Source organism: Anthonomus grandis, chromosome 22 (assembly GCF_022605725.1).
Source record: "Anthonomus grandis grandis chromosome 22, icAntGran1.3, whole genome shotgun sequence".
NCBI classification, from domain to species: Eukaryota; Metazoa; Arthropoda; class Insecta; order Coleoptera; family Curculionidae; genus Anthonomus; species Anthonomus grandis.
Window position 1 is genome coordinate 44,630,069 of NC_065567.1, and position 15,332 is coordinate 44,645,400.

General features: G+C 35.3%; 1 protein-coding gene across 3 annotated transcripts in view; it reads left to right on the forward strand.

Annotated features, from left to right (window-relative positions):
- LOC126748334 (galactosylgalactosylxylosylprotein 3-beta-glucuronosyltransferase P) overlaps positions 1–13,189 on the forward strand; it is a 49,382-nt gene extending 36,193 nt beyond the window's left edge. For all 3 annotated transcript variants that reach the window (XM_050457490.1, XM_050457489.1, XM_050457488.1), the window contains 2 exons: positions 10,210–10,500; positions 10,560–13,189. In XM_050457490.1, coding sequence (XP_050313447.1) covers positions 10,210–10,500; positions 10,560–10,667 — 399 coding nt within the window. In that variant the 3' untranslated portion in view covers positions 10,668–13,189. The remainder of the gene's footprint in view (positions 1–10,209; positions 10,501–10,559) is intronic.
- The last annotated feature ends 2,143 nt before the right edge of the window (positions 13,190–15,332 follow it).

Consider the following 15,332-nt stretch of genomic DNA (forward strand, 5'->3'; position numbering starts at 1 on the left):
AATGTTTCGCTCCTGTCAAAATTGATGTTTTTTCATGCTGTTTCAAAACCATACTATTCAAACAATCTCTTTGACTATGTCTCGGCCTTTACCTGTAGAATTATTTGCAGAAAATCAGTTTGAAATATTTTTTATCGACCATTCCAAAAATCCGGTCTCAAATTTTCAAAACCAAACAAAAATTTCGCATCAAAACTATGAATAAAATTTAATTCATATTAAACAAATTTAATTTATTTATTTATATTATTACTCTTATTTAATTTATTTAACGAATTCTCAGATTTATTCCTAAAACTGGAAGATCAGCTCTCATTTACTTCAAAAGTGCATCATGAAAAAAAGCACTGACAACAATCCGGTTTACATGAAATCTCATCGTTATCCATATGTGCAGAAAGAGGAAGTGCAATGTCAAATAAGTGAAATGTTAGACAAAGGTATAATTAGATCATCAAGTAGTCCCTGGTCAAGCCCTATATGGATTGTACCGAAAAAAACAGGACGCCTCTGAAAAAACCGTGTGAATTGTTTGTGATTATAGAAACCTAACGAAATATAAACCTAAAGAAATATAAAACTCTAAAATGATCGACGATATATACCCAATTAATGACATTCTAGGCCGATTACCTAGAGCTCAATATTCTTCCACTTTTGATCTCGCACGGATTTCATCAAATTAAGACAGAAAAAAAACTCAATTAAAAAAACTAAATTTTCCTTAAATAACGGTACAGTATTTAAGAACGCCTTTTGAGTTTGAAAAACGGGCCCGCAACATTTCAGGAGCTATGGACGAATCCCTAAAAGATCTGCAAAACAAAATTTGCATGGTCTATATGGATTACATAATCATGTTTAGTTCAGGATTGCAGCAACATATCCAAAACTTAAAATTAGTTTTTTCAAAATTAAGGACAATCTAAAGATTCAGGTAGATAAGTGCGAGTTTTTATGCAAAGAAGTGGCGTTTTTAGGCCATGTTGTTACCCATGACGGAATCAAGCTTAATAATAAAAAGATTGCAACTATTCAAAAATTCCCTATTCTTAAGGTTAGTGGGGTACTATCAAAAATATATTAAGAATTTTGCAAAACTCACTAAGCCCTTAAACAAATGTCTGAAGAAAAACGAAAAAATGGAGTTTTCAATAGAAAATTCAATACCAGTAAAAATATTTTAACCTCGGCACCGGTCCTAGCATACCCTGATTTCTCGAAAACTTTCGAAATGACTACAGACGCCTCGAATTACGTAACCTGAGCCATCCTGTCATAGAAAAACCATCTCATCTGTTATGCCTCTCGTAAACTTAACCCCGCAAAAGTTAAGTAGTTAACTATCGAAAAAGAACTACTTGCGATTGTTTCGATCTGTAGGTATTTTCGTCCATATCTATTTGGTCATAAGTTTACCATTTTAACTAATCTCAAACCTCTTCAGTGATTGTTCACTTAAAGAACCCAATTCACGACTCGTAAGCCAATCAGAGACCCGATCTGACCTTATCTGATATTACAATCAGGCCTGCTCAAAATCATTTGTCATTTCAGCCTATTAGGAATGAAGATAATTCAGAACAGCAACAGGAATTTACCATTATCCCAATCATACGTTTACTCCCCAATAGACCTATTGTCACGGCAAATGATAATAATAAATCCTCTTTAGATGCTACTATTCTCCCCGCAAATAAAAATTTTCCTAAATCATCTAATGTTTCTAAAGACATTCCTGAGTTTACAGTCACTTCCATAGAACCTAAAACCCAAGAACAATCCGACAACATTGAAAACCCACTGTTAAAAATTTGCCCATATCTGAAAAATCGTTAAATATCTTTAAGAATCAAATTTATATTACAACCAGTACCATACAAGATATTTAATGTAAAACTCAAAAAATATTTGAAAACAAATCTCTGTACGTAACAGTTTCAAAAAAGACCTAACGCCTCATTTTATTTCCTTATTAAAAGACTAGTTATTAATATACATATGCTTTTTATTTTCGAAATTAACGATCAAGCATTTCGTTGTAACATGAACACCTATTCAAAAATTCCTTCTTTAAAATTGTTTTATGTTTTAAAGTTTTAGAAGATCTTATAACCTCAGACGGTTAAAAAGAAAAACTTGAACTTTCTCATACAACTAAAACATGCCATAGAAGCATAAACGAAATAAAAGCCGCCCTTTCATACAAATTTTATTGGGCAAAAATGCTCGCTGATGTCGAAAACTATGTAAATTATTGGAAAACCTGTTCAAAACATAAATATGACCGTAGCCCACCTGGTAGTTATTTAGCTATTATCGACTCCTTTTCTCGTTATGGTCAAGTTTATCCCCTAAAGTCAATAAATCTCTTTTGTAGAAAATCTTTTACAACTTATAAGTCATCATGAAATGAAACCCCAAAAAATAACCCTAGATTCAGAAACCGAATTCAAAAACAAAGAAGTTAAAAAATTTTCGCAAACTTTATAAAATTGAATTGCATTTTACAACTCCATAAAACAGCAACTCAAATTTCCCTGTAGAAAGATTTCACTCTACTTAAATTGAGCATTTTAAATGCTTAAACGAACAGCACTACAATCTTACAGCTGACCAACTAATAAAACGTTCCATATTAGGTTACAACAACTCGGTTCAATGTGCACAAAATTTACACCTTTCGAAATAATAAACGGTCACATAAGCAACACAGGTCCATTTGACTTAAATGATCACGTAATGATATATAATTATACAGTGCTTTCATTTCAAAACGATCCACCCTTAATAACTTTCTTAAAAAAAAAAAAAAAAAAAACATCAAATTAGATATACAGGGGGACATTTAATTATGCATTTACCGAAGTTCTGTCAATTACCTCCTCACCTCCAGCTAACCTCACTTTAATATGTCAAATGGGAACCCTCATCGTGGATATATCATAGTAAGGAGCGTAAAATTCTCTATTTAACGGTACCAAAAAAAATGAGATCGGTAAATGTGTAAGCAAATAGTTAGCGAAAATGTCTAGAAATAATGAATATTTTATTTACGCCAAACTTTGGTATTTTAAATGAATACTTTTAGTGTGGTACCTACATCATTTTAAAATTCTTTCTACATTTTTTTTAATAGATCATCAAAAAAAATACAAGCGAATTGACGACGATCCCCATTTATTGAAGAACATTTGCTTCAGTGACGAATCGACCTTGTTTTTAAAGGGCCTGGTGAACAGACTTAACTGTAGATACTGGGATAATGAAAATCCGCATGTTCTTCGGGAAGGTCATACCCAATATCCCCAAAAAATTTATGTTTGGGCATGAAATAATCAGGCCATTTTTTTTGGAAGAAAATTTGACTGGCGAAATTTATTTAAACCTTTTCGAAAATGATGAAAATACCCTTCCATTATCCAATCTATGGAAAATCAAGTAGATCAACATGGTGCTATATTATTGAATGAAAATAATATACATTTTCAGCAGGATGGAGCTCCCGCGCACTACACTTTGGTAGTTCGAGAGTGGCTTGATGCAAATTTTCGAGAAAAGTGGATTGGCAGACGTGGTGCAATCGAATGGCCTGCGCGGTCTCCGGACCTAACCCCACTAGACTTTTTTCTTTGGGGCTACTTAAAAAGCAAAGTTTATAAAACCCCACCTGAGAGTATAGAGAATTTAAAAAATAGAATATTTCAAGAATGCAGAGAAATTAGCGGGCAGACCCTTGCCAATGTTAGTAAGGAGTTCGAAAACAGGCTTTTTTATTGTCTTGCTAATAACGGCGCGCATTTTGAACATTTAATAAAATAAATTTGTTAAACTAATTAAATTTGTTTTTCTACCCTACCGATTACACTTTAATTGCTTCTTGGTCAATCAATTTAATTTTTTTTACAACCATTGATAGCATAATGAATGCCCTTTAAAATAATATATCACACCATGGGGTAGCCATTTGACATACCAAAGTTTGGCGTAAATAAAATATTTATTATTTCTAGACATTTTCGCTAACTATTTGCTTACACATTTACCGATTTCATTTTTTTTGGTACCGTTGAATAGAGAATTTTACGCTCCTTACTATAATGTATCACACGATGGGGGTTCCCATTTGACATATTAAAGTGAGGTTAGCTGGAGGTGAGGAGGTGATTGACAGAACTTCAGTAAATGCATAATTAAACGTCTCCCTGTATATCTAATCTGACGCGTTTTTTTTTTTATAAGAAAGTTATTAAGGGTGGATCGTTTTGAAATGAAAGCACTGTATACAATCCCATAAGGATAATGCAAAACTACTATATAATAAAATTCGAGGAAGGAATGCAATGATTAAAGAAAAATGTATTGATAAGCGTAACGTAAAGTAGGTCAGAGCCTCCTAATTTTACAGGACAAAAAAGTGCATTTATTAAAACCATATTGTCAAACAACTTAACATCCAGATTTCATTACAACAGAACCTAATATATAGCTTCAATAAAATTATTTCTTTACTTTGCTTAAATCAATTAAAATTAAAAAGAAACATTGAAAATTTTAAAGTTATGGTAGAAAATAAAATTAATAATATAAATAACTTCATAGTTTTCCAAGGGATCTTGTTTCAAATTAATTTAGATTGTCAGGATCTTATAAATTTCGTTGATAATTTAGGAGATGCCGCGATGTTAGCAAAATTAAATTCCTTGCATAATAGTATAATATCCACCACTGAATTGGAAAATATGATGGGCTATTTAAAAGAAATATATAATGAAGGTCACGTGCCACATTTAATAATTTTTTTAAAACTTTTGTCGGAAAATGATTCATATTTGCTATACATGTACCAATACTGAAGCCTCAAACATTTGCTTACCATCACCTGTTCCCTATAATTCAAAATTCCCAGTTGATCGTTCCTAAATACCTCTACTTGGCATGTAACTAACGAAAAGGTCCAGTTCGGGGAATATGATTGTCCACTTATCGCAAGCACCTTCTACTGCAAAGAAGAATTTCATCCATGCGACCATTGCGTTCCTCAAACTCTGGATGGTATTGAGTCTAATAGCTGCCAAGTCATCGAAGCTCACGTTGAGGAAGCCATTACCGAGCAACAAAATCGTCAAATTTTCCAAAAATTTGATAGTCCTCAAGAGCGAAAACTTTACGGAAATAAACTTCACAGTCTATCGACTGTCAAAGAAAATCAACTTTCTCCTTTAAAAGATGTCATCGACGAACCTATCACCTATAAGTATCTATCATTATCCTCTTCCTGTTCAAAGGAAGAGTTGGTATTCTCCAGATCTCTACAAAGAAATCATGAGGAAGATCCAAGTTGAACCAGCCTGTTCAAATTTCAGAAAATCCCAATATTTTTTGACTTGAGGAGGGAGGAGTTAGGTAGCTACGTTCCCATGGATATTGCAGCACTATCATTCCTCGGAAGCCCATTTCTCCTGTTAGGAGTAAATATGTTCTTTGTATACTTCTTTCAACAAAATACATTTTTTTAAAGAAGTTGCTTCGGTCAGTAAACGTATTTTGCATCAGCGTAAATATTTAATCAAATAAATAAGGTAAAGTTCAAACGCAGAAAAGTCAATAAATAAAGCATTTTTCCTATTATTGATAATAGGAAGTGCTTATTAAAAATATTGTAACGAAATTCGAGAACACACTTTTATTGTCAACGTCAAAAACACTAACCTAACTCGCCTTGACTGTCGTTTAATTGTTTCCAAGGTAAAAACTGACTAAACAATTATAACTGAATGAATTGTCAGGAAGCGCGTCCTTTTTAAAACCCGATGGAACAGTTTCGAAATATTTAGAATTATCTTCATTGTTTTGGCCCAAAGAGACCAATAATTTTAGGAGAATACCGACAGTCAAAGCAAGCAAGTATACAAATTCTAGAAAATTAGAACTACAGGCATTTACAATAATATAACCTAAATAACCTAAATTGGGGCCAAAATAGGGCTCTCGAACAAGATGAACTACTTAAAAACTAAACACTATAGATAAAATAAACCAACCAAATAAACAAAATATAATAAACCAAACGTAAGTAGAACCCTAAAGAAACCTTACGAATCAACTTTAACTACAGAATACTAATAAAATTGTACAAAAACTAGGAGAATAATTAAGGTATTTACATTTTCATAATACTGCTCCTCTCAAGTTTGATCGTCCCGATCAAACATGGGACCACCTGAGTCATGATAGGGCGCTAGCCGGACGATGTTTACAATTTTCATCTTCGTTGTCGGATGTCGCTGGATACGGTACACCACGTCGTTGATTCTGGTGACCACATTGAATGAACCTTCCCAATCCTTCTGGAGCTTTGGTGACTTGCCCTTCGTCTTCCGTGGATTGTATAACCAGACTTTATCCCCAGGATTAAAACCGGTAGAATTTGCCTTTATGTCATAACGTGCTATCATTCTGTTACTTTCTAGATGAAGTTTATCCCGTGCTTGTTCGTGAACAATTTGTAAACGCTCTTGGTCGACGTACTCCTCAAGGGTTTCAGACTTATTGGGTCTTCCAGTAATAATGTCCAAAGGTAAACGAAGTTCATCACCGTAGACAACTTTTGCCGGGCTTTTTCCAGTTGACTTGTGGATAGAAGAACGATATGCCAATAGAAATGGTTGTATACAGGTATCCCAGTCGGTTTGCTTAGAGTTTACCACCATCCTCAAATAGGTTTCAAATGTTAAATCTTTCAGCCATTCCATCAGACTGAGGGTGTAGTGGGGTTGTACGGGTCTTATTGATTCCCAGCAACTGGCATACTTGTTGGAATATTTGTGACTCAAAGTTCCTTCCTTGGTCTGAATGTATCTCTCTGGGTACACTAAATCGACAAATCCAGTTCTGGAACAGCACTTCAGCTACTGTCATTGCTTCTTGGTTTGGAATCGGATAAACCTCGGGCCACTTACTAAAGTAATCCATAGCAACAAGAGCATATCGGTTTCCGGAGTTACTAGTAGGAAAGGGTCCTGCTATGTCTATGGCAATTCGTTCAAAGGGTGCACCAACAAGATACAGCATCATCTTTTCTCTTGTCCGGGTTCTTGGGCCCTTGCTTGACGAACAGTGCTCGCACTGTTCGTCAACGTCACACAACACACGACGAACAGTCGGCACCAGCGTGTAACATCTTCATGACTGTTCAGCCAGTAAAACCGTTCTCTAACTTTTGCCAAGGTCTTACTAACTCCAAAATGTCCTCCGCCGACAACGCCATGAACAGCTTCAAGAACTTCCGGAATCTGTTTTCGAGGAAGGACTGTCAGATATGTCTTTTCTTTTCCATCTACGCTCTCCCAGACTCTTTTTAACAATCCATCTTTTATAACCAATGAATTCCATTGAGACCAATAAGCTTTTAGTTCTGGAGATTTGTCAGAAATATCTTTCCATTCTGGTTTTGAAATTTCTCGAGATTTCAGTTCGTAAATAAGACCAAATACTGTGTCATCACTCTGATCTTGGATTAAACTAGCTACATCTCACTCTTTAGAACTGTGAAGGCCAATACGATTACAAGTAAATATCTCTTGCTGGATGCTGTTTTAATTCCTTTTTAAAATAATGTTGACATGTTTCAATACAGGGTCTTCTCGATAAAGCATCGGCATTTTGGTGATATTTGCCTTTCCTATGTTCTATTGTAAAGTCATACTCTTGTAATCGTTGAAGCCACCTTGCTATTTGTCCTTCGGGGTTTAAACTGAAATAGCCATTTCAACGAAGCATGGTCAGTTCTAAGGATAAATCGTTGACCATACAAATATTTATGGAAATGTTCAATAGCTTTTACTGCTGCCAGTAGTTCTCGCCTCGTGACACAATGGTTTCTTTCTGGTTTTGATAACGTTTTACTGAAATAAGCTATCACTTGCTCGCCATCTTCATATTTTTGTGATAGAACGGCCCCAATTCCAACATTACTTGCATCGGTATCCAAAATAAAAGTTTGTCCAGGAATCGGATATGTTAAAATTGGAGAAGTGCATAGTGCTCGTTTTAACCGTTGAAATGCTTCTTCACAGTCTGTTGACCAACTAAATACCGTTTTGTCCTCCGTGAGCTTATGTAGAGGCTTTGCAAGATTAGCGAAATTTCTTACAAATCTTCTGTAATAGGTACAAAGGCCCAGAAAGCTTCTTAACTGGTGTTTGTCAGTGGGTCGTGGCCCATTCTCGATTGCTTCTACTTTATCTGGATCAGTTTTGACACCTTTTTCTGATATTACATGGCCAAGGTATCGAACTTCTTTTTGAAATAAGCAACATTTTTTAGGACTTCTAGGCTTCCCGAGCTTCTAGCTTCAGGTTGGCCTCTCGCAGTTTAACAAATACCTTTGGAATATTCTTTAAATGATCCTCAAATGTTTTTCCCAGTATGATGACGTCATCCAGATAAACTAAACATGATTCCCAAGTCATTCCACGTAAAACTGTTTCCATAAGTCTCTCAAAGGTAGCTGGAGCATTGCAGAGTCCAAAGGACATTACTGTAAACTGCCAAAGTCCTGTTCCAGTCGAGAATGCGGTCTTTTCCTTATCTTCTGGGTGCATCTTTACCTGCCAGTATCCACTCTTTAGATCGAGTGTTGAGAACCATTGTGAACCTGATAGCGTGTCCAGGGTGTCGTCAATTCTTGGTAGGGGATAACTGTCTTTCTTGGTAATGTCATTCAGTCGCCGATAGTCTACACAAAATCTAGTGGATCCATCCTTATTCTTCACTAGCACAACTGGAGATGTCCAAGGACTCTGAGAAGGTTCTATCACTCCTTGTGTCCTCATTTCTTAAAGCATTGAGAAAACTTCTCCTTGTTTAGCTATCGGAATTCTTCGAGGTGCTTGTTTAATCGGAGCATTGTCGCCAGTGTTAATTCGATGCTGCACCAAATCAGTTCCTCCCAGGTCGTTATCGTTCAAGGAAAACACATCTTGATTTTCTTCAAGAAGACGTCGCAATTTATTACACTAGTCTATGGTTAAATTGGCAGAAGATTCTTCAAATAGGTTTTGTAAACATACAGGAAAAGGTCTGTTTGAATAACGACTTCTATCAGTATTTTTCATGACTGCCACTACTTCAGAGCATACGCCAATGTTCTCTCCTTGTTTCAGGTGTTGATCATATCCTTTTAAATTTACCATTCGAACCAAAACAGTAGATTTCTTTTGCGTAGATAACGTCTTGGATGGAAAAATTCCTGCCACTAGTACTGGAATGTTGTTAAGCCAATGGTGACTGTAGCTTCATGCAATCCAAGAATCGGGATCCTTTTTCCATTTGCAGACTCTCGAATTGTTTCCAAGGTAAAAACTGACTAAACAATTAAAACTGAATGAATTGTCACGAAGCGCGTCCTTTTTAAAACCCGATGGAACAGTTTCGAAATATTTAGAATTATCTTCATTGTTTTGGACCAAAGAGACCAATAATTTTAGGAGAATACTGACAGTCAAAGCAAGCAAGTATACAAATTCTAGAAAATTAGAACTACAGGGATTTACAATAATATAACCTAAATAACCTAAATTGGGGCCAAAATGGGGCTCTCGAACAAGATAAACAACTTAAAAACTAAACACTATAGACAAAAGTAATAAACCAAACGTAAGTAGAACCCTAAAAAACCCTGATTCTGTAGTTAAAGTTGATTCGTAAACTTTAACTACAGAATACTAATAAAATTGTACAAAAACTAGGAGAATAATTAACGTATTTACATTTTCATAATAATATGTTAAGAAAAAAACAGATAGCGGAATCAAGACACATTGGTCGCTATTGGGTAGCAGGTCTCAAGACGGTTCTAGGCTACTGGGTTAAAAAATATACGTAAGATCTAATATTAAACAGATCAACATATTTACATCAAAGGATCTCATTAAACTACAATACCCGTAAGCCTTTGAAATTTAAAACTTTACTACACAGCCCTTTTAAAGGCACGTTAGAAGTAGCGTGCCGAGGGTTGCGCAATGTTAATACACATTTGTTGAATCATGGAGTAAGAAGCTAGCTTACCATTTTTATATTTATAAAGCCCAATAGCTATTAGTTTCTTAGAATGTCAATGCGTCCTATTATCTTTAATATTTATGTGGTTTTTGCGCTAGTAAATTCCCAATATCACGTTTTTAAAACTTATTTTATTTTCAGATTCGATACACAAAGACTGTATCAATGTTCCCCGTCGGACTTATAACTAAAGCTGGAATAAGCTCTCCCATAGTCCGAAATGGGAAATTTAAAGGTTTTTATGACGGATGGATTGGGGGAAGAAAATTTGCATTAGATATGGCTGGATTTGCAGTGTCAGTACAATTTTTTTTATCAAGACCCCAAGCGTTAATGCCTTATAAGCCAGGATTTGAGGAAGACGGTTTTTTAAGAAGCTTGGCACCATTTGAGCCTTTTGAAGCCGAGTTATTAGCTTCAAATTGTACCCGCGTAAGTTACAAGATTGCTAAATTTAACTCATAGATTTCATATAATTAAACTTCTTTCAGATTCTTGTATGGCACACACAAGCAAAAAAAAATGAACCGTCTTGGCCTCTGGATTATTCAAAATATAAAAATACTAATTTAGTAAAACTAAAAAGCATTTTGGTTTAAATTATTCATGCTGTTGGACAGTTGATGGTTTTTTTTTAAATTTAAATTGTAAAGTACATCTTAGAGGTTAATCACTGAAATATGTAGAAGAAATACGGGAAAACGTATTTAATGCTGTTAAATCCAATATTTTTATACTCAGTCACAATTTTATATGATTTAATGAATAAGTCTATTTTATTCAGTTCTATTGGATTTTGTTTTGGCCACATGTTATTAAATATCATCAAGGAAAATTTTTGCATTAAAAGTTGTAGATACGCTAAAAAACCTTTGGGGCTTTCCAAAGGAGTCCGAAAAAACCTAAATCAAATATGAATATTAGATAATAAGCCGAAGGAACCATCATATAATGTAAAGCAATACTTATATCTTATTTTGCTTTTTTTTTGTTATTTATTTTTTCTTAAGCTTGGAACAAAAAATATGCTGATAACTAAAGCACGCCATAATAAACATGGGAAAGAGGAGACCATTGCCTATTCAAATTATCTTCAAAACTTGTTATCCGTTGAAGTGATTACGAAAACCAATATATCAAAATCTTTATTTTAACTTGACAACAATGTTATAAATCTTATTTTAACAATTTATCTTAGGAAAATATTCGAATTTCCTTTGTGATCGAATATTCTGAATATTACAAACTCAATTAAAATATACTCCTTATTCAAAGTTTTACTTTCAACTAGTAGGATTGAAACGTTTCAAATCATTTCTTGGTTTATGGTTAACAACTCTAATTTGCTAATTGATCTTTTGCAAGACAGAGCAGAAGTCTCATTATTATCATGTCTGATACTCTTGTGCGAGATAAATGGAATATCGTAAAAGTCTAAACAACAATAAAGCTCTCAAATCGAGTATTTTGTATTCCAAAGGTAATACCTGATTGTGAACAATTTATATCATAACGTAATCCTACTTAATCCTAAATATGTTTATTGCTGACTGCCTGATATCACGTTTAGACAAATTGGATAGAGAAGGCCAATTTGCTTTATCGAATTCGAAACTTTAAAGTGCATTAGTAATTAGTACCTATCATATATTTTTAAAGGGCCTTATTACAGCAGCCAACCACTTCCAGAGGATTATAATCTAAGAAGGAAAATGAACAGAAAACTAGTAAAAAGGGTAATGGAATAATCAGTACATTCGCAGCTTATTCTCTTGTAAATGCAATAATTCAATCAACAAACAATATTAAGAAAAATAGAGAAAGCGGCAAATTCCTAGGTTCTGACGGATATATAGTTATTATGCTTAGCCATTATTTAAATATATATACCAAAACTCACTTTTATCCAAAATTGTAATGTAATATTCTAGAACTTTTTTATTGTAAATATCACGACATTGTAGAGCAAAGCAATTATTTGCAGTCCAAACATTTTCTCCTCTTTTTAATTATCATGTTTATAATAGTTTGCTTTCGTTCTAAAATGCTGCCAGACATCTGACATATCAAATTTGCACAATTATGTCTGATACTTTAAGATAATTAATCTATACCATACCTCGGGGATGTATTAGTGTTATTAAAAACAGACGTGTTGAATCTGGTATGTGATTAATTATATTAATTATTATTTTTAAATTACTTTTCTGTTGCCAGAAGTGTATCTTAACAATTTTTGCCCGAAATATGGTTAGTAATAATAAACTCTTATTACACATTTGAAATGCAGTATATTATGTAGCTGTGTCGATGCTTTTATATTTTTAAGTTTTTTTCGTCATTCGATTGTTTCACTCGTTACTTGTCTAGGTAATTTTTTCTTCGATTATCGTTTCTTTTTCATCTCTTGGAAACAGGTCTTCTGGGAGGTACCTAGTAGAATATATTAGCTCATTTCAACAGAAATATCACTATCATTTTGGGGGGTATTCTCATCTTACTACTGGCCCTCATTAACTTAAGACAAGTTGCCCCAAAACACATTTTAAATTCAAATATATAATTCACACTTATTCCTTTAGATAAAAAATTTAGGCACATACAAAAATACTAAGGGATCAGCCATGATCAGAGTCACAGAAGTCAATAATAGGCCTTACAAAACGGCACTCTTGCATTCCATAATACGGTTGCAGGGTTAGACAGTACCGCTTATCTCAACATACTATTGATCCTGCAAGTACGTCTCAATAAGGGCACAAGAAATCTGGTTCAGACCATATCAGGAGATTACATCGTTAAATGAATCTAAATCAATGTTTATCTATAAAATAATATTTCAATCATAAAGCGTATTGTCACCATCAAAAATGCAGAAGAATATATGTTACTGCTTAAAACTTAAGTATACTTAACACATTTGATACCGGTGTACTAAAAAATGTATTGGCTATTTGAAAAAAATTGCCATGCACATGTCTCCTTCATAACATATCTTTAATGATTGAAGTAAAACTGGAAATAAAACACCGTTCTCGCGATTCTTTTACTTCAGTCTCTAAAGTCATGCGCTTATTGAATTTTTTGTAATGGAAAATTTATTTATCAAAGATAATGTAATCGCGTCATTAATTCAGCACTGGACATAAAAGATTTCGTAATGTGCAACAATGAATAAAATTCTAAAATTACCTTTGAAAGTGTTATTTCTCAAACAAAGCACTGATCAAAAATAGCATGAAGCAAGAATTTTACAGCATTCCTCACAGCAAGAGAAAGTACAAAAACGGCTGGAAAATCCACTACGCGGAAGCATATCAATGAGGTCAGGCAGGAACATGTTGATATAAATGTGTTAAACTATAGCCATCTTTATAATCAATTCAAGGACAAGTAACTGCCCATAACGAGTAACTATAAAAAATATATTTCCAGGTTCAAAGCGATATTTACGGAGATATACATATAGAGACTTAACCCCAGAAACTCTTTAGAGTATCATGGGTAAGTACAGGACATACCCACATACAGAGGATACAAAGCCGCATGACTCTCTAGCTAACATTTTTCACTAGGAACTGGCAGAGAAACTTAACCTTAAGCGGAAGAGGTTCTATTCGACAAATTCTCCAGGAGGCTTTAGTGGGATAGAGCCCTCCTAACATAACAACGAGTGGGTCACAAAAGGCGAGGAGAAGATCGTAATTGTGAATACCAATAACTACTAAACAATTTTTTTTTTATAGTAAACACAAGCACAAGAGGAAAGTCCTATGTCACTCTTGGAGTGGTGCTTGCGTGAAGATATTTGTGGGCATTTATCTTGAATCGCTGTAGATTGTATGCATCGGGAAATATGTGAGATGGAAGCCCGTTCCACAAAGAAGATATTCTCCCGATGAATGAGTCCCGATACAGCGACGTCCTTGGGGTAGGCAGGTGGACTCGATGTTGATAAGCCGCAACTGCTAGACGCGTCCTTCTTGCCGGAACAGCCCTGGCTGGAATCAGGCCTGCCAGCTCAGAGGAGCACTTACCGTGATAACAACGGTAGAATAAACAGAAATCAGCCACCTTTCTCCTGTGCTCCAGACTATCCAGACTCTTTGTCAGTTCTGGTTTGTCGATAAGACGAATAGCTCTCTTCTGTATAGAATCCAGCACGTTTAAACTATGCTTGGGTGCAGAGCTCCAGACATGCGAGCAATACTCGAGGGAAGGGCGTATTTGAGCCTTATAAAGAGTCAGCAGCTGTTCTGGTGTATACAGTTTTTTCGTTTTGAAAAGCACTCCGAGTTTTTTGGAAGCCGCCCTGGCGACCTCGGCAACGTGGTCATGCCAGGACAGACTGTTGGTGACCTCGACTCCTAGAAGATGTAAAGATGATTTCATTGGCAATGTTTTCCCTGCCATAACCAGCTCCGGGCCACCAAGGTTAGTCTTCATCGTAAATACTGCAGCCTGCGTTTTTTTAGCGTTAAAATTGACCAGATTGTTACCGCCCCACTCCAAGATTGCTCTAATATCGTTGTTGGTTGAAGCTACTTGTTGCTGCCTAAGATTCTGAGAACTTGCGGCTGTCGTTGGTTTGGCGGACTTAAATGTAGAAATAAGTGTGCTATCATCCGCAAAGCTGTAGATTGGATTGACAGTGGTTCCTAGCAAATCGTTGATATATATCAAGAAAAGGGTGGGGGATAGAATACACCCTTGAGGAACTCCAGCGTTAATGTTAAATTTGTCGGAGAGGTATCCATCGACGGCTACTTGAATTGTTCGTTGTTTAAGAAAACTTTTGATCCAATTCAATAATGAATTTTGTATGTCGATTGAGGAGAGCTTGGTTAGTAGTCCCTCATGCCACATTCTGTCAAATGCCTTGGAAATGTCAAGAGCGACTGAGCGGGACTCGCCGTGCTTCTCCATGGCCTCCGTCCACAAGTGTGTGACGTAAGCCAGAAGATCGCCGGTGGATCTAAGCTTTCGGAAGCCGTATTGATGATCGCTGATTAGTCCAGATGATTCCAGATATCTTAACAGTTGTTGGTTGACTGCTTTCTCCATAATCTTCGATATTACTGGAACTAGTGCAATCGGGCGGTAATTGGAGGGCATCGTCTTCTTACCCTTTTTGGGTACAGCTTGCACTCGAGCAGTTTTCCAGCTTGTTGGAAATTGGCCCTGCTTATACGATACCGTGAACAGTCTACATAAGGGAGTCAATTCGTCTGCACAACGTTTTAGTATTAGGGCTGGAATTCCAT